General features: G+C 39.2%; 1 protein-coding gene across 1 annotated transcript in view; it reads left to right on the top strand.

Moving 5' to 3' along the window:
• The window catches only part of ADCY8 (adenylate cyclase 8), a 132,804-nt gene that overhangs the window by 51,902 nt on the left and 57,112 nt on the right, over nucleotides 1–23,790 (top strand). The window contains exons 4-5 of the mRNA XM_076329088.1: nucleotides 856–967; nucleotides 12,102–12,229. Coding sequence (XP_076185203.1) covers nucleotides 856–967; nucleotides 12,102–12,229 — 240 coding nt within the window. The remainder of the gene's footprint in view (nucleotides 1–855; nucleotides 968–12,101; nucleotides 12,230–23,790) is intronic.

Consider the following 23,790-nt stretch of genomic DNA (forward strand, 5'->3'; position numbering starts at 1 on the left):
ATATTCACATGTGCTCATTGTAGGCATAGTGAACAGCCAAAGTTGCATGGCTAGAAAATTCACTGGCTGCTGAAATATAGGTTAGAGCTCTGTTTGCAACTACTTTGTTGACTAAGATCCTACTATAACCTCAGGCACCCAATTTGATGCACCTAAATTCAAAGTATGATCACACTGGGCTCCCTGTGAAGTCAATGAAAAGAACAAGGAATCATCCAAATAAAAATTCGTAGCTTAAATAGAGGGTACTCTACTTCTAACTCAGGTACTTCTGTCAAGTCCCTGAAATTAGATGCAATAAAGCCAGCCTGAGCCTGCTGTTTATCAAGACTGTCATGAATCTGTCTGTTGCCTTAGGATTTGAGTCTTGTATGGCACATAGGTAAGTAAAGCCTGAAAATCACACTAAAAATTGAAATTGCTGAAATCAAACCCACTGTAAAAAACAGCTATATATAAACCTACCCTCAAAGAGCACTGTCAGATACTAACACCCAGCTGGGTGTCAAGTCTATCTGTTTATACAGCCCTCTATATTATGGATGCACTATGCCTCAGTCTTCTCACTGATAAATGGGGACAACTGTGCTTATTAAGCCTTAACTACATCTTCTTGAGTGATTTGAAAATCCAAAATTGCATAACACACATTTTTGGCAAAACCCTTTCTCATACTTGGTAGTATTTTTTTAGTCCCTTCAATATTTATATTCAGTGCTCCAGAATCTCCAAAAGTCTAGAGCAAAGGTAGCATGACTTAAATGATCCTTCACTAGTAAATTACTAGAAGGTAATTTAGGACACTCAGCTATCAAAGGAAAGAGACTGAAATATTAATCTCTCTTCTTTTTTTAGCATTCTTTTTGCAGATGTTAAAGGATTCACCAACCTCTCCACAACTCTGTCAGCCCAGGAGTTGGTCCGAATGCTGAATGAACTCTTTGCCAGATTTGATCGACTAGCACATGTGAGTTAAACACAGTTTATTTGCAAAAGGGTATGAAGTCAACACTGTATTTGGGAGCTTTGGGAAATACCCTCTGATCACTTTGCACAATCTTCATCCAGATTTTCCCCATTGGTTGGGGGGGAGAGCCACTGAGGTTGGAAGACACCAAGTTTTATCAAAAATTATGAGTTCTGATAGCAAGTGAAAGCTCAGATAGTCATCAGAACTTCGTGCTTCTGTAGTGCTAGACCAAGAATGGTATGAAAGCAGATCACCTGCCACAGTTTCTAAGGAAGTTTTATAGTTCTGGTTCTTGCTGGAAAATGAATTGTTTTGAAGACCATAGCTTTATTTTGACTTTTCTTCTAAGAAATGAGGAAGGCTAAAAGACCTATTCATTTAAAGGTCACATAATCAGCCACCACAGTCATTGCAATGGTTAGTTACTAACAGGTTTTACAATCTTTAGGTTGGATTCTGTCTAACTCAACAATGAAATTAATTAAACACAGTAGAGGAATTTATTACATTATGCAAATTAGTTGCTACTTAATTAGTACTGATTAGAAAAAAAGCAAAGCACAGAAATACAAGCAGAACATATGCTCAATTTTGCTAGGCTTGCATTTTCTTTTCTTTTTTATGTTTCTTTGGTCAAAGTTTCATTTTATGTGACTATCTCTAGGTGTTAACATCTGAGCTGGCTGATAAGGCTGCTAGTATAGGCAATGAAATACATTTAATGGAGTTTAGCTTACAATTTATCCAACCAAATGTAGGCACCTCCTATGGGAAAACAGGAATTACATTCTGAATATCATTGACCATGATCTCTATTTACTATAAAGAGAGCCTAGAGTCACTTGCTCTGATGTACACACCTACACCCCTCACTGATTTTTATACATTTCTGGTTCAGGGGTATGGGGTATCTGTGCACGTCTTGCACAGGCATCGGTAAGACCCTTGGTGTCATCTCTTAGCTTGCAAATTAAAGTCAAGAAAGGCAAAACTCCCGTAATTATTTAAAGCTCTTTTGAGTCAGCTATTTTTATCTCGAATAGCAATGTGTTTTCTCATGTACAGAGTGATGCCATAACCCATTGCATGGACACTGGCAAACTGGTAAATGCAATCTACAATATTTGTTTTGCAAACAAAAAAACCCATCAACGCTGATCTACATTAAAAATCAAGCAGGGTGAAAGGAGTTACTTCAGTCCTGTCTTTTAGAAAGCTTATAGGAGTAATGTCTGCTTCTGTATGGCTTGACAAAAATAGCTACCCTAACTGAAGAAACATATTTTAAACCAAATTAAATGTATGTCACAGAAGTATTGTAGGAAGAATATGTACACAATATGATTTATTGCCTTGCTTTACATTTCAATTTTGCCTAGCATTCTTGGTAGAACAGATTCTTCTTTCATGATCATTAACCATATTTTCTAATCGTTCCATAAACTATATTTAACCAATAGAGATTTTGTGTAGAAGGACTAGATCCAACAAAGGAGTTAAGAACAAAGAAGGCATTTACATCTAAAAGTGTAATCCAGAGAATCCTCCCTCACTTGCCACTTAACCCTGAAAGCACTTCCCTGCTTGGTTTTAATATTTTATGGGAACTGAAAATTTTGCTGCTTTAAATGCCCCGAGGTTTTCCCCTTCTCTGTGGTTTCTCATACATCTCATACTTAAACCTTCTAGAAATCTTTTTGTCACAGTCTTAAACTCATAAATCTTCATGGAGAACACTGAATGTGCCCACATAGGAGTGGGTATCCCAAAAATATAAGTGAGTTTATTTTAAAGAAACAGTAATAAATATACCAGTTTGTCTAACATAGCTAAGAATTTCTTACCCAGAAATTTGCAGAATTTGGGATGAAAGAACTTCTCTGTCTGCAAAACTTCATCATCAGGACAGTCACCTCTCAAGTGAATGTTCCAGTCACTAAATTCAAGACTCTAAGCTCCTTCATGCATTTTCTTTCTTAGTCTATGAATTTGCTTTTCTCTTCTACACATCGACTAGACTAATCCAGTTGTCTAGATCAATCCTCTGAAAGGTGGAAGACACAGGGGAGAATCACTGCAGAAATTGAACAGATTTGACTACAAAGATTAGAATGATCTAACCATGACTAATTAAAATTTATTAAAAAGAAAGGCATTTTGATTGTGTTCCTTGTTTGTGGCTTCTGAGACCTGGATGTCATGATACCTGCCTGATGTCCTGACAATAGAGATGTCCAACAGCCCTAGAGAAGAACAGAAGCTCCTCATAGTTTTTGGTGTTTCTGTCCAACCCAAGGAGATGAAGTCTACCTCTGCACTTTATAGGAAATCAAGACTCCTCACTCAGGGTTCTGGACTCTTATGGAGGGGCCAGCTGCCTAAAATATAAGGGCCTAAATCTTGTATTGAACTTAACCTTTGCCTCTGGAAAATTTTGGAAGTGGACACTGGCGGGTCCATGATCCAAATTTTAAGGACTTGTGATTTACACGGACCTATCAACCTACTCAACTGGTATTGTACGAAGCTTTCACACCTGGCAAAGGTGTATCTTTTGGAAAAATGCCTGATCTTCACCTGAAGGTCCCAGGAGACGGAGAAATACTTGTGTATCTTGGGAGTCTATTCCAGTGCCTTAACACTCTCACTGTTAATTCAGTGTGGCTTGTTTCTCATTTGATTTTTTCTGACTTTGAATTACATCCATGGATTCTTGCTATGACCTATTTTTTCCCAGACAAAAGAACCATCTTGTAGCCAATTATTTTCTCTGGGAATACATTTGTGTGTTTTGATCAAGCCACTCTTCAGGTTTCCTTTTGATAAAAGAAACAGACCAAGCTCATTGTGAGGCTTTTTCTCTGTAAGATTTATTCCTTCAAATAATTTTTGGGACTAGTTTTCTGGACCACCTCCAATTTTTCAGAATCTCCTTTAAGGCATAGGTACTAGCACTGAAAGCAGTGTTCCTGAACTAACCTCCACTAGTGTGGTGGAGGCAGATCATCACCATTCCTCCTGTTCTCTCTTTCCTTGATCACTGTCCACAGATCACGTTTCTGAACATACAGTGATGACACTATTGTACTGAAACATATTATTTTGCTTTTTTATGGTCTTGCTGTACTGTTATGACCACCGTGCCTACATGGTAATTGATCATTCTACCAGTCTTATTCCTTCTGCAAATGTTATTAGCAATGGTTTCATACTTGTGTGTAAATCCTTGACAGGCCTTTTGGAAAGTGGTCCTTTCAATACCTCCTTAGAAGGATCTTCCAGTAATGAGGATTACACATTCACATCTAGATTTCAGATCTATCACTTAACTGTTTCTTAATCAGCTTAACTAGAGTTATCATAACTCTTTAAAACAGACACTGTTACTCAAACTCTTGGGTTTTGCTAAGAATTATCATCAAAGAGGTCAATTGCAGAAAGCTTGAGGCAGTTTCTTTAGATTTTAAGGAAAATCCTTATAAATCCTTATTTACTTCCAAATAAAAGTAGTATTTTATAATCCCATATAAAGGATTGTTTGATCTGCTCTATCGTCTTATAAAAATCATATAATATTAAAGAAGACACTATTTCACAGCTTACTGAAGAATGTAATTTAGCTTAGTTTCTTGTTTCTCTTATTCAGCCTTCCTTTTTCTGGTGCAATGCAGAAGCAATGAGAGCTCTGAGATTTTTTTTCATTTTCAGTTTGTTGCATCAAGTATTGGGACATATGTTGATGCCTATAATTAATAACAACAAATTCCATAATATATGTATCATTATCGCAGAACACTCTGAATAAAAATTAGAACTCAGTTCAATATTTCTTATAGGAAAGAAATGTAATATTATGTTATGTACAGCTACTTGCCCTTTCTAATCACTCTATGATATTTGTAAAAGATTTATAGTTATTAAAGAGAAAAGTGACAGCTAGAAAGGAAGAAAAAAAGTTGGCATAAAACAGAACTGAAGAAAAGATTTCCCTATATATGCATCTACTCAAAGGCCTAAACTGAAACTTAATTAATATTAATATTTTCCTTAGGCAGAAATTTTGAGAAGAGAAGGGAAATAAGATGACATTCGGTAAGATACTTAAGCCTAAAAAAGGTCCTGCTTTGATGAAATTATAGTAATTTTTGAAGCTTGTTTTTCCTCTGCCTTCTCTGCAGTGCTAGATGTCAACCGATACTATGATTTAAATTGTCATATTTCTAAATGTATCTACACTGTGTGTAGATTCAGTTTCAGATATAACAAAGAGGAAAGAGTAAAACCCTAAATAGAGGAGCAGACATCTGTAAGCTTTGTCACAACAGCAGCTGAGATGTAGTCCAACATCACTGAGACCTAAAGATAAAATCAAACCACAGCATTTTAGTTTAGACATATACACAAAGACGAACACACAGACAGTCTTAGATTTGAGTTTGGACCCATCCTTAATATGAAGCATTGATGCTGAAACAGAAGTCTTCCCCTGAAAGATTAAAATCCATGGGTTTCATAGAAAAATAAAAATGACTGGCCTGTAAGACACTTCATTTCTTTACATTCTCATCAGCTCTCATACAATAAACCAGAATAACAGTGCTTCTTACTCAGAGGAACTGTAGATGCTGAATGGAAAATTCACACTTTAGCATGAGCCTTTTTTCTCTTCATGTTTCTAGCCTGGTGTTAGCTGGAGAGTTATTTATGTAATGTGAATCACAGGTTGGCTTTGCTTATTAAAGAACTGAGGATTTTTTTTTCTAAGAGAGGTGGTTTTTTTCTGTAACCTTCGTTAAATTCTCTCTTGGGAGAGAGAATTTGGCAGGAGACACCCTGCCAAAAATTCCTCCGACAGTGTAGGAATCACCAGTCTTACTTGTGACTAACGTTTCCAGGGGTGGAAGCCAGCCTAAGTAGCAGGCTCCACAAGAATGCATCATCGTACAGCCCCAGTACAATGCCTGCACCAGCTGGTATCAAAGAGGGAAGAGTGGAGGGCGTTAAAAGCTCTTTTGTCTCCTCAATAAAGACATTCCTGTTGCAGTGCTTTACTGTTCCTGGCCACATTTAACTTCTGAGCTGGCAGTGCTTTGTGAAACAATCTTCAAGCACATAATCCACAGGACTTTAGAGACTCCCTAAAAAACCCCCTATCTCTGTAAACATATATGCCAGTAAATAAAGGTGTGAATTTCTTCATGCGTATATGTTTGGAGTACTGTATTAAGAAGCAGAGTTAACAGGATTATGAATGTACATATGTGATATTTATTTAATTATAAAGACATTATATGAATTTATAGTAATGGGAGGGAGTGAATGCTCTTTTTGCAGTGCTTAATTCCAGGGTGTTTTCCCTCCTCACCAGTGTCAATAATGAATTGTCTAATACTAGTGAATAAACAACATTATTAAACAATGTTCTTACTAAAATTACAGCATTTCAGATGCTAAAGAGCCCAGTAAATCATCAAAAGACCTGAATAGTCAAATAAAGACCCAGTCCACAAAACACTTTTAGAAGTGATAGTCTACAGGCATTTTATGAAAAAAGTCAGATGAAAGTGACAGATTAAATAAAATATCAGTTTCAAAATTTTGGTGATTTAGGAACTAAGAATTATGTAAATCCAAACCTAAAAAAAAAAACCACTTTGTTGACTAAATTGGGATTTTAATGAAATTCAGGCTTCACAAGTATATTCTTGAGAAATGTCCACCTCACCCTTTATGTATCTGCAGCCCTAGAAATTCCTAAGGGGCAGAATTTCCATGCAGAATTACTCCTGCCTTAGCAGAAAAGAAACACACCTTGCATCTTTATAACAGGGATTTCTGTGCCTAAAAACACTTATGGCATAATCTACTGATTAACACTAGCTGGCAAGGACGGTTGCTCACCAGACACAACAGCCACAGCTGTTTTTCTTTCACAGTATGGCAAGGGACAGAATTGTTGATATAATATATTAGAAAAGTCATTCAGGAACATGCCTCAGTTCCTTCTGCAGCACGAGAGACCCCAAACCCGTATTTTCTGTCAGCCTGGAGAAGTCCTAACCACCCCGCTATAGGCTATTCTAAAAAAAGAAAGCATTCCTTACATGATCTGTTAAACTATGTAAAAATAATTTAATATAGGGCTATATTTAAATATTCCCTGGTCCAGGCAGAGGATGAAAGATTGCCACATTTTTCCCTTTATGTGTATAACAAATAAAAACAGTGCTTGCGACCGTGACCCAAACCTGGTCCTCCTTTCTGCCCGCATCACCAGATTCGAGAACTTCCCTCCATCTGGCTCTGTCAAGGTCCCAGCTCTGTTTTCCAAAGTGACAGAGCTGCAATAGGAGGAATTTGGATGGACCTCTCTCTCCAGCCCACCTCAAAACAGACTGCTGATTAAGAATTTTGGCCTAGACCCCATTCATGCCGAGAAAGGCTTTTTATCTGGGTTTCCTATACCTTTGGCAAATGTTTCAGGAACTGAAACTAACAAAGGCCAAGTCCCTGCCTCCTCTCACTCTGACGACCTTTTAAAAGGATATTTATGTGTATGATCTCTTTGTTCTGCAGTTCAACCTCAGTAATTTCTCATCCACAATGTTCTAAATTTTTAGCTCGAAATTATAAAAATTGCGAATGTGGACTCTTCTGTGGGCTGTTCGTTAGCCTACGGGATTCCCTTCAACACTAGGTGAAGTGATTAATTTACCACAGGCAGAATCGAAAAAATGGTGTAAGTTAAAAAATACAATCACTTTTTTCTCCTCGTCAGAAATTTAGCCCAAGGAAATAAGAAATATTAATGACATTTCTGACTGTGTCTTCCAGTAACTTGATATTTGAGCAACACACTTCTTCAGCTCCTTTTTATGCCAACTTGCTTTGCTTCCTTTCCAGTCACTAAGGGTGTATTTAATAAGCTTAAACATAAATCATTCACATGTATGAGGTAATTATTTATGAAAAATCTGCATATTTTCTTTTGTTCTGGATTAAGGTGATTTGGAAAAAGATTTCTTATCAATTGCCGCTGCATTCATCTGGAATTATTACTATTAATAGTTGACTGTTTGAGTCTGCTCAATATCCCCAGGCAAAATTTCTACTGATTTCAATTGATCTTGTCAGAATCAGGCCCCTTAATCTTTCATTTGTAGCAAATGAGAAGCTGCAAATAAGGGGGAAAAAAGCCCCTATTTGTGACATGCTGAGAAATTAATTGATACCTTCAGTAAATGGCATTAATGACTGAGTATGGGGAGGGATGTGAGGCTGATGGATACTGATATGAATGTCTGTATAACATCAGTTGTCATTTACATGCCCAAGGACAACTTCTGGAATTGCTTATGGGAAGGGGAAGAGGAATAGAATAAAATAAAGAGAAGATAATAACAGCCTCACAACAGTGTAAAGATTTAACACTGTAGTGTAATATCTGCTGCATCCAAGTTCCTGTATGGCCATTTTCTCTTATTTAAATAATTTATTCATTTTACTATTTCTTCATACATGTTTATATTTTTCATTCATTTTCATTTAATATCCACTTGCAACTCTTAGATACCATTGCGGTGAGGTGGTTTTGGGAAGTGGGCTTGAGCTCTAGAGTGTGAGGAAAATCTTGAATGCTATTATTATCATTTTATACCACTGAAAAGTAGGTAGGCCCTTACAAAATTCAGTCTCCTATTTACAGCTACAGCATGGCTACCCACATTAGTCATGAATCTACCTTAATGTACTAATACAACTAGCCTGACAAAGCATCTAATCTAAACTGTAGACATGCTTAAACTACAGAGTTATCGGAGGGAATCTCAGGAGACCACGCAGTCCTCCTCTGCCAAGGGCAGATACCATTAGCCCTCTGTCCTTCCTGGCAGCTGTTGAATTATCTTCTTCTAGCTGAAACATTTCTAGTGATAAAAAATCCACAGTTTACTTTTGAAATGGGTATGATGGTAATAATAAGGGAAGAATAAAAAGGGTAAGGACAGTATAGTAAGACTGTAACACAGTTCATGTTTAACAGTCATAATGATTTGACTAACAGGAAAAATAAGGAAGACAAGGTGTCATTTAAGTGCTCCTTGTGGCTTCTTGTGCCAATAGAGACACCCTGTCTGGCCCTTGCACCTCTCCAGAGGGACATACGTCTTATGTCATGTCTGTTAGTCCTGTATGGGTGCCTCACATACCCAGGGATCCTACCGATGCACCATAAGCTTATGTGTAGACAACTGAACTGAAGCCCAGCCAACTGCTTTATCCGTGAGCTGAATCAGTACCTAGGCTTCACTGACTTCATTGCCCGGCTCTCCTTTGACCAAAATGGCAGCCTTGACTGCTGGCTGACACGGACACCTATATATAGTCATCTCCATTTGGATATCTCACTCTGTAGATGACTTCCTGAGCTTTGGCAAATGAGTGTAGAGATGACGTATCATGACAAGAAAAAGCACACATTCTTGTGCAGCTGAACGGATTTCCTGTGTCACACACATGCACTCACATTTGCATACATCAAACCCTCATTAATAGGTCTTGTTATGCATTAAGATTCTTCTTTCTTATTCTTATAAAAATCACAGCTTTTTGAAGTCGTCTGCCTTGTTATGATTTTCAGCAAATGAGGAGACATGCAGCCAGCTGACAGAGGTCTCATCTGTCTTTAATGGAATCAGCACTTCAACGAGTTTAAATGAGTCATTAAGAACTAAACAGCTGAGGTTTTTTTCAGTTGCAGACTATGTTCGCTAACTGTGCTGAATTAGATGCTCACTTAATAGGGGATTCCCACATCATCAGATAGGCAGGTACTGCAGGTGCAAGACTGCATGATAAATGTTGCATGTAAAAATGTAATTATAGTACTAAAATATGATACTACTTGAGACTTGTCTGTCTTTCTTCCTTTCCTGGAAATTGATTGGTTTTCCCTTTTTTGTTTCTATATTATTCTATGAAGTTATCAGTTGTAATGTATTTATAGCGGGTCTGAATGGACTTAAAGCGCTGCCTTTTGCTTTACTCCACCTCAGTCAAATGGCTATGATGTTATAAATGCTTCTTTTACTTTGTAGATGTAAAAGCAAATGGCAATTAGAATATTAATCAATTTAATGGCACTATTAGAAAAACCAAAGAACTTTAGAATCTGTGTTTTATAATATCTTTATCTCTTTGCATTTTGTCTAACCAGGGAACACAGAGAGAAGCTTAAGGAAGCCCACTAACCATTTAACATGCACTGATTTTTGCCATTGAGTCCTTGCTACTTGTTGATGAATTTTGATGTTTCCTAGTTTTACTCTATATAAAAAAAAATAGATGGAAAGTGCAGTAAAATGGAATCTCTCATTCTTTCCCTTGAGGAGGAAACATGTAAAAAATGAGTATTTTGGTGGATTTTAGGATGTACGATTTCAGTTGCAACCATATGAAAAATACCCAATTCGCTTGTGTGGGTCTGCAGAGGGGTTGGAGAGAAGGGGACAAGGAAAGAGGGGAGTTACATATGAATGTTGACATTTTAGAAGCCTGACTTTAGTCTTGAATTTCCTTCTGAAACTTGGGCAGCTAGGCATTCACTCTGAAAACCAGCAATGGTATTAGCTGGAGACTTAGCCAAAGCTTCAAACACAGTCAGCTCCTACTGATGGTTTAAGGAGATTTCAGGGTGAATCAGCTTACTTTGGCCCTGTGCCCAGAGCAGATTTTACCCTCGCTGGCATGCTTAAAGCTTCAGCTGACTTCTGCAAAAGCTTTGGGTACAAGTGTGTAGGTTTCCTTTGCCAATCTAGGATTTGTAAAGACTTGTCTGAGGTTGACTACAAAGCTTCATTCTTCCTAGGCAAAATCTTGAATAATGACCTGGAGTCCCATTCATTTGGCCAGTACTCAGTTCCTGAGGCACAGTCAGTGTTCACATTTGCTCCTATGTCCTACTTAAAGTTCTGTCTTCCCCAGTGGGATTAGTGTATCCCCACTCCTTTGATTAGTGCAGCCTCCACCACAGGTTGCCAGAGAGAAAGAGAAGAGAAAAATGGAAATAAATACCCCAGGCCAAATTTTGCTATCTTCTAATGAACCAGTTTTACAAATCATTATCCTACTCCCCAGTAATGACAGGTCTTCATTTTAATGTTCTGTCATCGCAGCCTTTACTGATTGAGTGTTAATACTGTACTTATTATTTCAATGATTCTCCATCATAAAAACACTTCCCTGACTCAACTTGTAATACTGTCCACTCCTAGACACTTGCAGCTCTCTCCTCAAATTATTGTGGTCCCTGATCCTGTGCACTGATTGTCTCCCGTGAGTGCCAAGCCAGCAGAATACATTGGGCAAGATTATAGCTTATCTTGGGCTCGCTTGTTTTGGTTGCCTAGGAACTGCAAAAGTTTTGGCAACTCAGGTATTTCTGCTCACTAGAAAAGGATCTTCTAAAATAATGACCCAATCACTCAGTAATATGTTGTTTCAGTCTATAAAGAGACTGTTAATATGTATTTAAGTAATGAAATTCAGTATTTGCTCCTAGGGCAAAAAATGTCTCTAGCTGGATGCCAAATGAATGTCATTTCTCCACAGTACAAGCCTAATGCAAGACACCTTCTTTGATATCTTTGGCTTGCAGATGCTTGATCAGCTCCTATAGATGTTGGAAATGCTTCAGTGTGACAGTGGAAACTTTAGGTAGGAAGGGATTATCAGTGGGAGGAAAGAGGTTTTTCATTTATTTCCAGTGTAAAAAGGGGGTAGAAAGGATGCCCTGGAAAAATAGAGTCTAAAATGGGTTATTCATTATCTCAGCTAGCGTTTCTGAATCCTTGGCCTAGCTTCCAGCTTAACTCTGAAACCTTTCTCACCATCAGCAAGGACGCCTCTGACTAGCATAAGACAAAAATCACTATATCCTTTTTTACTGAAAATGTAAAGGTACTTTATTTCAAAAGTGAAATAAATCAAGACTGTACTAATCACAAGCAGGAAACATCCAGCAATGTTTTAAAATTTTTTTTCAGTACTTTTTTCAACCACTTTCACATTCATCTTAAAATCATGAAAACATAACTGCAAATCTTTGCTTTCTCTTTGATATATTTACATATAGGAACATCATTGTCTCAGAATAAAGATCCTGGGGGACTGTTACTACTGCGTGTCAGGGCTCCCAGAACCTCGCCAGGACCACGCACACTGCTGTGTTGAAATGGGGCTCAGCATGATCAAAACTATCAGGTAATGCTTTTTTTTTTCCTTCTTCTCGTTTCATTGTTTCTGACAGTGTCCTGAACTTCTTATCTGAGAATGCTATTACTAGACAAGTAATTCCCATGGTGGTTCAGAGACCTCAGGATTATCACTGTGAAAAGGGCAGGACTTTTTTGATCCATGTAATGCATGGGAACAGGTACTAAATGCATTTTATTAACCCGTGCTGTTTCAGAGCATGTAACATGATAGCTGTGTGCGCACTGCGAGTGATAGGTTTCATACATCTTAACAGTTCTCACCTTGTACTGTTGTCATTTTTAAGGGGAGGCTGATGAGGAGACTGAATTGCTTCCCATAATCCCTTTAATAAAATAAAACAATACAAACACTAAATAGACAGCTGTTGCAACACTTTAGCTTGGAAACTAGCTCACAGACAAACTCATAAGCACTAAGATCTGCCAGATGAGCAAATTTTACTTGTTAAATTAGGTTGGTGCTTAAATCCGCAAGGGCTGGAAGTGTTTTAATTAAGGGATGTGTTCCCATCATGTAAATACAGTTGTTTTGCTGGTAGATTATTGTATTTTGATGCAATCAGGATTAACAATAAAGATGTTTCAGCAGTCCATGTATAGAGCTTGTCCAATGATTTACTGTGACAGTGGCCAACAACTAATGCTCCAAGAGAGGATTTCTCCATCTTTTTTATCCTCTATATCAATGTTGCTGAGTTCCCCTTCTCCAAATCCTTCTTCTGTTGCTCTCTTCCCTAAAACAGTATTGCCGAGCACTCTCCTCTTTCCATGGATGTTTTGCTGTCCAATTTCTTTGCCTGCTTCTTTTCCAGACTACTTTCCTCCTTTAATCTGAGTGTGTCTCACTACATACATCAGACAGTTACTGCATACTGCAGATGATACATTACAGAGATCTTAGTAGAGAAAGAATTTGACAAAAATTAATTAATGGAAAATGTAACTGAAAAATGGTTATGCAACAATGATCTCTAAGAAGATTGGATTCAGTTATCACAGACTAAATGTTGCACAAACTAATCAATATTTTGCTTCTGGAATCCCCACAGTGAAAGCGTGAATTAGAGAACATACACAGATGAAAAAAGCTACCAGAATTGTTAAAAATTCTTGGAGACACACATCAAATCATTTGCATTTGCTTGGTAATACCATCTGCAGCAAACCCATTGTAAGTCATTTTTCTTCTAAGACAGTAAATTTCTCTGAATCTCCTTACACATGTGTAAGTCTTTAAAACCCCGGTGCCCTTTTATGAACCTGGTCTCAAAGGCAGTCATCCAGTAGTTTTAGCATTTTAAATGACAGTTATATTCAGTGGGAGCTGAGAAACCAAAGTCCATTAGGATGACTTTGGTCATCCCAGGCTAATTCAGCTCAGATTGCCTCCAATTTTTTTTATAATCTCAGTATCTGAATTTCTGGCCATTCAATAAGCATGATTTTTTTCCCCAGGCTTTTCTGTTCAGAGTATAGGAGCCTTATGTTACTTATCTTAATGTGTGCTCATATAGTTCACAGGGAGGACCAATCCTTCCATGGAATATTACAAATACTTCAGTCCACACTTCTGAGAGAATTTGGAGTTCTCTACAGCCTATGAATTAGAACTTAAATTAGTAAATATCTCTCACAATTAAAATGGAAAGAAAACAACCCACTTCTTTAGAAAACTGAGTTTCTACTATATTGGTCACTGCAGAATTCAATCAGATCTAAAACCTGCTAGAAATGGCATTTTGATGATTATAAAATTTTTTATCTTCACCTGCAGATTTCACAAAATAAATATTTTGTATGTCCAAAATAATAGGGAGATTATCCAAGATATGAGAAACCATCATTTAGACTTCACAATTACATCGAAGTCATACAGACAAACTCAAAGCCTTCTTGCAAATCAGAAGATGTTTACAGGAAGTTTCCAAAAATTTCACTACTCATAAAGCCTACATGGACAGTTGTTTCTGCTCCCTCTTGCAGAGCTACATTTTAGCTTTTAAATCTTAGCTATATTTTAGCTCAAGCACTTAGCCTAGCTTAAGAATTAGACATTAAAACAAAAACCAGTATTTATGCTACAACGTCCCACCTATAATTGGAATTTAGGCACCTAGATCATGGAGAGCAATCCAGGTACTTTTACAACTCCTGACTCTTGTATCAGTTTAAATTCTTTATGCAATTAATGTAGAAGGAAGTGTGACATTAGGTAGATCAGATTTTCCCCTGCAGGTCCTCCAAGATTCCTGTTCTCTCCATTGACAACAGGCAGTTGGTAACATTGCAAGGATCAGTACCAACACTTCTGGTGAGGAAGTGCCCAAAAATCTACCATCTCAGGGTACCATTACTGAATTTTCCTTCTAGTCTTGATGACTGCGTGGTCAGCAGGAATTGAACAAGAATTTCATATCTATCCATTACACAACATGTAAAATAAATCTACATGGACAGATTGACTCACAAGGGACTTCTGAGTGTTTTCATACAACTCGTATCCATACAGCTGACGTGTTAAATTATTGTTAACTGAGACTCTACAATTTGATCTTAAGCTCATATACGAAGGATCTAGACTTGAGTCTTGCTGCTCCAATTTGCAGATGTAAGGAACTGTTCAGAACACAACAAAATAATCCAAGATCATTATTTTTTCTGTAACAATTTTTTGCATCACTGTGTCTTGTTACAAATCTTATAAAAGAAAAGCTGCTATTGTTATTCTACTCTGTCTTAGAATCATAGAATCATAGAATCATTAAGGTTGGAAAAGACCTCTAAGATCATCGAGTCCAACCGTCAACCCAACACCACCATGCCCACTAAACCATGTCCCTAAGCGCCTCATCTACACGTCTTTTAAATACCTCCAGGGATGGGGACTCCACCACTTCCCTGGGCAGCCTGTTCCAATGCTTCACAACCCTTTTGGGGGAGAAATTTTTCCTCATATCCAATCTAAACCTCCCCTGGCGCAACTTGAGGCCATTTCCTCTCGTCCTATCGCTTGTTACTTGGGAGAAGAGACCGACACCCACCTCGCTACAACCTCCTTTCAGGGAGTTGTAGAGAGCAATGAGGTCTCCCCTCAACCTCCTCTTCTCCAGGCTAAACAACCCCAGTTCCCTCAGCCGCTCCTCAGAAGACTTGGTCTCCAGACCCCTCACCAGCCTCGTTGCCCTTCTCTGGACACGCTCCAGCACCTCAATGTCCTTCTTGTAGTGAGGGGCCCAAAACTGAACACAGTATTCGAGGTGCGGCCTCACCAGTGCCGAGTACAGGGGCACGATCACTTCCCTACTCCTGCTGGCCACACTAGTTCTGATACAGGCCAGGATGCCATTGGCCTTCTTGGCCGCCTGGGCACACTGCCGGCTCATGTTCAGCCAGCTGCCAACCAGCACCCCCAGGTCCTTTTCCAGCAGGCAGCTTCCAGGAGTTGTTGTGGCCAAAGTGCAGGACCCGGCACTTGGCCTTGTTGACCCTCATACAGTTGGCCTGGGCCCATCGATCCAGCCTGTCCAGGTCCCTCTGCAGAGCCTTCCTGCCCTCGAGCAGATCAACACTCCCGCCCAACTTGGTGTCGTCTGCAAACTTACTGAGGGTGCACTCCATCCCCTCATCCAGATCATCAATAAAGATATTAAACAAGACCGGCCCCAGTACTGAGCCCTGGGGAACACCGCTCGTGACCGGCCGCCAACTGGATTGAACTCCATTCACCACAACTCTCTGGGCCCGGCCGTCCAGCCAGTTTTTGACCCAGCGCAGAGTACACCTGTCTAAGCCGTGAGCCGCCAGCTTCTCTAGGAGAATGCTGTGGGAGACGATGTCAAAGGCCTTACTGAAGTCCAGGTAGACCACATCCACAGCCTTTCGCTCATCCACTAGGCAGGTCACCTGGTCATAGAAGGAGATCAGGTTGGTCAAGCAGGACCTGCCTCGCATGAATCTGTGCTGGCTGGGCCTGATCCCCTGGTTGTCCCGCTCATGCCTTGTGAGTGCCCTCAAGATGAACCGCTCCATAATCTTCCCCGGCACCGAGGTCAGGCTGACAGGCCTGTAGTTCCCCGGATCCTCCTTCCGGCCCTTCTTGTAGATGGACGTCACATTGGCAAACCTCCAGTCGTCCAGGACCTCCCCCGTTAACCAGGACTGCTGATAAATGATGGAGAGTGGCTTGGCGAGCTCCTCTGCCAGCTCCCTCAGCACTCTCGGGTGGATCCCATCGGGCCCCATAGACTTGTGAGCATCCAGGTGGCATAGCACGTCGTTGACTGCTTCCTCTAAAGTCTTCTTGTACTTTGCTCCCTTAACCATTGAGTACAATTGAAATACAACTTTCAGCCATGGGAAGGTTCCATGAAATCTGAAATTTATTCTAAAGCAAGGAAGCTTTGCCCCCTCACATTTGTGCATGAGGAAGAATCCTAACTCCTGCTGTCTTGCGAACCCCACCCTCCTTGTAAACTCTCTTTAGCTGCAGTTGGAAACAGAAATTAAAATAAAATAACAAGCTCTTCACAAGGGTTCATATATTTAGCTGGTTCTCATATCTTTTCACATGCAGCGTAACTCTTCCTGTATTTAATTTTGTTGTATTAATGCCTGTCTGTACTGACAGTTGATAGACATGAGACACTAGTGGAATGTGTAGTCATCAAATGGTAATGTTTCATTTTAACAGTTATCACCCAAGCTAAATGGGTGTCAGAGATAACACTCAGGGAAACTAAATCTGCAACTGCTTTTACCTACAGAAAAGAGCAGCCATCTTATCTTTATCTTTATGTCTATATGGGGAGGGAAAGATTTGTAAGAAGAAAGCAGTCGTCGGCATTTTCATTGCATGTTAGTGAAATTCCAAAGCTGTGTTGGAGTGCCAGATGGATGGGATTATGGATGGGTTATGTGATAAAACTCAAGATGGGGATATCTATTTGCTGACAGTCAAATATGGAAACATGAGCTTAAGACCTAACAATAAAATGAGGTTAAATTTGGCGAGACAATTGCTTCCTCAAATATATTAAAATGGATGTAAAATAGATAAGAGAAACATACAGAACATAAAAGTAATTCTCAACTGAGATAATTTCTAAATATCACATTGTGCTCCAGAAAGAGATTAGTATGCTTGTTCATTGGGGTTTTCCATTCTTTGGCTTGGGCTGTGAGGAGAGGAATAGCTACATAAGGCATAGTGAGGAACGTTCAGAGGGAAAGTGAGGTAAAGGAGAAAGGAGAGGAAGCGTGATAGAAAGTGGAAGTAGAGGAAGGACTGTGAAGAGGGGTGAAGGAAATAATCATAAAGAAGAGGAAAGTACTTGCAAAATGGAAACTATAGAGCATAGTCTGTCAATGTCAAGACCAAGATGAGAATAATGAATCCTGATGTGGTGGCCTTATTTTAAAAGGATTGTTAAACATTTTTATAAGGCTGCAGGGAAAAGTCACAAAAATAAGCTGTGAAGCAGAAGTGGCTTTAAAATAAGAGCATTGAGAAGCTTAATCTGTTTAGCTGAGTGAAAAAAAGGATTGAGAAGTTATTTGGTAGCAACACAAAAAATTTTATGGGCAGAAAACACTAGATTTAAAAATGGGCAATGGTATTACTAAGAGAAGCGATGGTTTTTCTGTCCCTCAGTGTTTTCAAATCGAAACTGAATTTCTTCCTAGAGTAAATACTCCCATCAGGCACAAGTTACTGGAATACAAACAAGCATGAGTGGGTAGAATGTACCAGCCCATGTGGCACAGGGTATCAAGGTGGACAATGTAACCAACCCTTCTGCCCTTCAGCTTGGGACACAGTGGCAGTGTAAGTGACAGGAGCTGCCTCCAGGGGTTAAAGGCTCCTGCCTTCACCACCACCTTCTCAAATGTCCTTATTCCTAAAATCCGTGTGACTCAGAAGAGAGGGGAGAGGGAGATCGTGTGAGGACCAGCTCCTCAAGGACTCACTCACGTGGTATAATGATGGAAATCCAACAACAATCCACTTAATGGTGGAAATTCAAATAAACCTTTTTGCTGGTATATTTGTTTGTTAAGTCAAGGAGTTCTGAGTGATTTTTGTCTCTTGGATTATTTCTCACTAAAATACCATCTGAAAGAATAATTATTATGACAGAAAAAATAATCCCAGCATACAATGTAAGCTAAACTCCAGAAATTAGGTAACAACTTGTCTTCATTAAAAGTCTGTAATTAACTGCTACTATTAACATCAGTTCATGAGACAGGAAAAAAAGAAGAAAACTAACCAAACAAAAAAAAACCCAAACCCAAACCAAAATATCCCCAGAACACCACAACTATTTTAGATGATCTCAGTGAATGACCTGGCAAGTTTCCTGCCTTTTGCAGGAAAAACTGCTTTTAACTTCATTTGTTGGGTATTAAAAAAAAATCTTGAAGTGATCAATGCTTGTTAAAGTTACTTAGGCAGTGAAACAGCCAGGAATTGCTTTATATTCCATGATTAATAAATAATTATTTAATTAGATAATTATAATATAATTGATCCAGTTCTTGATTCCCCCCACAGATTATTTCTTGTATAATGTACAAGGCTTAGCCTATGTTGTAAGAAGCCCCGATTCACAGAAGACAGAATAATGCTTCACAAAACCAAAAACTATTGCTCACCTTCATTTCTGTGTGGTGGTGGAAAGGGGCTTTGCAAGATATTCACAAGTTCAGCCAGCACTTTTCAGACAGGTCACAGAGTGAATAGGTTTCACACCGGGACTGGATCATATCGTCACCTCCACGTGTCCATTTCAGCCACTGACTGCGAATGAACTGAGTGTCAGAACAGTGTATCTTTCCCTGGTTTTGACTATATGAATTGAACTGGGTAGAGATTAATAGGTTCGTGTACCTCTGAGACCTCTTTTCTTTGAATGTGCCACCAAATACAATCAAAGCTATGTTGGCAAGATGGCATAGGAGTGTATATATTTCTACAGCTTTTTATAACATACTTTTCAAATGAAAAAGCAGACTTTGATAATATTGTTTGTAGTCCCTTGTGCTATATTAGTTTCCTGCCTCTCAGGGCAGACAGACATAAGAAACAGGAATACAGCAGTGGTTTAACTCTGCCCATGTTGCTATAGTATACGTCTGAACTCAGAGCAAGTCAGTTATATTAATGATAAGTCTGATGATATGAAACTGCTCCAGATAACATTTTCTGCTGACATTAGAACCCAGCTCTACATTCCAAGGTAAACTCACCCTGGAGCTATTTTAAACTGGCTTCTTGGGATAATATCTACCTTAAATTGTAAATTCAGTGCTGTGTAAAGTCCATCTACAAAGTGTTATATCCTGTGAGTCATAGTACCTGAGCTGTATTTTTCAAACTGTTCGGTAGTTTAGTGCACCCTGTTACCTAGCATTTTAAAAATAATGGATATCTCCTTCGCAAGCATGACACAGTTCCCAGAATCACACCAAAAAGAGCACTTACCTCAGTTCACCTACTCCCGTCTCGTGTCAGCACCAAAAAGTACTTGAGTTCATTTACGAAAATTCCACAAGTCTGTTGGGTCCAACTAAAAAGTTGTCTATGTAATTGAACCTTAGTGCCATAGGACAGTTCAGTTTGGAGGGGACATCAGGAGATCACTAGTCCCACCTTCTGCTCAAAGCAGGGTCAGCTATGACCCTTATTTGCTTCAACAGGAATACACAGACTTTCCTATTACATCTGCACGAGGATGACAGTGGCTATGTCTTGATGGGTAAATTAAACAACCCCAAGGAATGTTAGCTGTCACCAAGAAAAAATGGCACAGACTGGCCAACTCCATTCTTCTAAACTACTTTTGCTTCCAAAACCAGGCAGTTGCATTCAAATTGCCTACTGGAAATGGTCTTTGTCATATGCAAACTCCTGAACCTGGGGACAGGTTGTGAGAGAGCTAGCTGGCAAGGAAAAAACATTCTGGGGCTGCTTTAAGTATCTCAAAGCATAAACAGAACCTTGCGCAGTTAAACTGGTCAGCACAGATGTAGCCAGCGTGTCACTGTCTGAACCTGCAAGGTGTGAACTCCAGGGCACTCAGATTTTTGGCAGCCACAGAAAAGGTTGAAAAGCAGATTTCTGACTTTTGGCTCACCTTCTACATGCAAATAGGAAAGCCTCTGATTAACAGCACAAAAATCAAATACCCATCAAAGAATGCTGGCCAAAGGGAAATGCCAAGATCCAATTAAATCAATGAAATTTTTATCACTGACTTGACTGAAATGATATATGGCATGAATAGCATCAGTCACAGTTGCCTCATCCTGGGTAAGATATCAGACAGCTTGTGAGGTAAACAGGGCTGCTTTATAGGTCATCAATAATGCAGCTTCATGCACGTGCTTTGTCAAAGTATTTGCAGAGAGCCTGTAAAACAGTTGAAGCAAATATATTTTTTTTAATTAGAAGCTTCACTGATAGTTTAATAAATTTAAGAGGCAGAAGAACTAAAAGATGTGGAACACCTGAGCTTATGCAAAATAAACATTCTTCATTTTTTCAGTATCTAGTACATGCTATTATATATGAGAAGTTTTTTTCTGAATAAATGAGAACTACCCCTATTGATGAAGATGATCCAGTGTTCGCTGTTTTAAAGTTTTTAATTGTTTTTTTCCTACAGCAGTATATAAACAAGACCTCTTAAAGCATGTGGTAGTCTGGCTATTTGGGAGATTAATTTGACGATGGTGGAGTCCCCTTCTGTACATAATTCAGAAATCTGTTTCACCCCACATCACTCCAAATTTTAAACAAAAAGAATAATTCCATGGCTTTTTACATACTAATCGATCACCTCGCTTTTAAACTACAACCATTTATTCTTTATTCAATTTAAAACCTTACAAGGGTTTAGTGAAAACTAATGTCTCCACAAATAGGTTCTCAACTGCTCTGCTTTCAGTCTTGTGTTGCAAATAATATAGCAATGGGAGCAGGACCAGATCGCTGTTCTGCTTTGGTTCATGTTCTGGACAGGGTCTGTTTAAATATATCTCAGACTGCCTGTGGCTCGATTCAGTCAGGTCCCCTCATGCAATTAGTTTCCTACCTATCAACATAAGAGCACATTGCTGTGAAGGGCGAGTAAAAGGAGGATGTGAAGATGGGGGCCCTGCAGGTGCACCAGCACCGCAGCAGACAGAAAAACAGAACAGCCTTCAGTCAAAGGATGCAGGCAGGTAGCTAAATCCACACTGGCTGCAGATGAAGAGCTGAGATCAAATATCACCTGAGCAGCACACAGGAATAAGTTGCTGGGAGGTTGTGAAAGACAACAGATGAGGCAAGGGAGATAGGACCTTGATTAGGGTCTGCAGTGTCAGGCAGGAGGCGGTGTGGACAGCACAGCTATGTGAAGTTTTGAACAAATGCAGAAGTCCTATGTGGCTGACTGAGGCTGATGAAGCCTTTTCAGGCCATCATCACAATTTTATAACAAAGGAAAAGTTAAAATCCAGTAATCCTTAGTGAACACTCTGGAAACAGAGGGATGTATTGCTCACTTGCACCATCATTTGTACCTGGTCTCTCCAATGACATCTTTGTGTGTTAGTTCTCATACAGGGTACAAATACAAGACCATAATTTACAGTATTTAATGGAATAGAATAGAATAGAATAGAATAGAATAGAATAGAATAGAATAGAATAGAATATTTCAGTTGGAAGGGACCTACAACGATCAACTAGTCCAACTGCCTGACCACTTCAGGTCTGACCAAAAGTTAAAGCATGTTATTAAGGGCATTGTCCAAATGCCTCTTAAAACACTGACAGGCTTGGGGCATCAACCACCTCTCTAGGAAGCCTGTTCCAGTGCTTGACCATCCTCTTGGTAAAGAAATGCTTCCTAATGCCCAGTCTAAACCTCCCATGGCTCAGCTTTGAATCATTCCTACATGTCCTATCACTGGATACCAGGGAGAAGAGCTCAGCACCTCCCTCTCCACTTCCCCTCCTCAGGAAGCTGCAGAGAGCAATGAGGTCACCCTGCAGCCTCCTTTTCTCCAAACTAGACAAGGCCAAAGTCCTTAGCCGCTCCTCATAGGACATGGCTTCCAGCCCTTTCACCAGCTTTGTTGCCCTCCTCTGGACACCCTCAAGGACCTTCACATCCTTCTTAAACTGTGGGGCCCAGCACTGCACACAGTACTCAAGGTGAGGCCGCACCAACGCTGAATACAGAGGGATAATCACCTCTTTTGACCGGCTGGTTATGCTGTGATTGATGCACCCCAGGATGCGGTTTGCCCTCTTGGCTGCCGGGGCACACTGCTGACTCCTATTGAGCCTGCTGTCAGCTGCACCCCCGGATCCCTTTCTGCAGGGCTGCTCTCCAGCCACTCCTCTCCCAATTTAGACTTGTGCCCAGTGTTACTCCGTCTAGCATTTGGACTTGCTAAATTCCATGCCATTGATGATTGCCCAATGCTAGTATTTGTCCAATGTTAAATACTAGTATTTCTTAGCAATTAAATACTATAGTACTTAAAATCTAAATTGGTCTAATAGAGTGTGTATATGTATATGTAGAGAGAGATAACATAAATATATGCTATTAGACCATTTTATTAAACTTAAGGTCCTCTTATTGTGTGCATTTTTCAATGAAAAGCTTTTTCCTCAGTTATTCCTCTGGATCCAATTAGCTTTTTATTTCAAGATAAAGAAATCAGACATAAAATGAGAAATAATTATTTTAGTCTGAACAAAAGAAAAAGGCAGATTGTGGACACGATCATGTGAGGAGTTGTGTGATAATTCCTCTGAGAGTTATGAGTGTTAGTTTAGATATTTTTGTAGCATATCTATAAAAATTCTTCAAAACACATTACAAATTGTGGTGCTTTCACTTCTCTTAACTCTTCTCACACCATTTAAGGCACTACTTCAGTGTGGAGGAGTTGTTTTCATGTCCCATCTTCCAGAGACAGGTGATTGTTTAGTTTCGATATTTCAAGCCCTCTTGCTTGCAAACTAATAAAGAAATTTCTAAATGAAAACTATAAACTTGGAGTATCAGAACACAGATAAATCCCTTCTCAAAGCTTCTTTTTTATTATTTTATGATTAACTTTTTTAAATCTCTTCCTTTTAGATATCTGAAATATGTTAGCTTCCTGATACGATGAACAGATCTTACTGTAAGCAAACAACAACGAAAGCATACGCATGCTTTTCTCCAAGGATTCAGAATATGCAGGAAAGGGAAATAAAGATTAATTGCTTATTTTCAAATCCTCACATTTTTATATGACTAGTTTCTCTCCATTTTAAAACTCTTTTCTTTTTTTTCCCCCCACAAACTGAATTGATGTCCCATTGCAACAATGAAAGGCCAAGTATTGAATGCAGTAAGCAATTTACCCCTTTCTTCTCTAGAGAGGGTCTGTCAAGGTCATGACTGAGGCATCTGAGGCAATGGTAGTTAGCTTCAGAGCTGTGAAATAGAGCTGTTTATTCTTTTCCTGCTCTGTTGTGTGATCTTGCTGTGCTGCTAT

Source organism: Aptenodytes patagonicus, chromosome 2 (genome assembly GCF_965638725.1).
Source record: "Aptenodytes patagonicus chromosome 2, bAptPat1.pri.cur, whole genome shotgun sequence".
Classification (NCBI taxonomy): domain Eukaryota; kingdom Metazoa; phylum Chordata; class Aves; order Sphenisciformes; family Spheniscidae; genus Aptenodytes; species Aptenodytes patagonicus.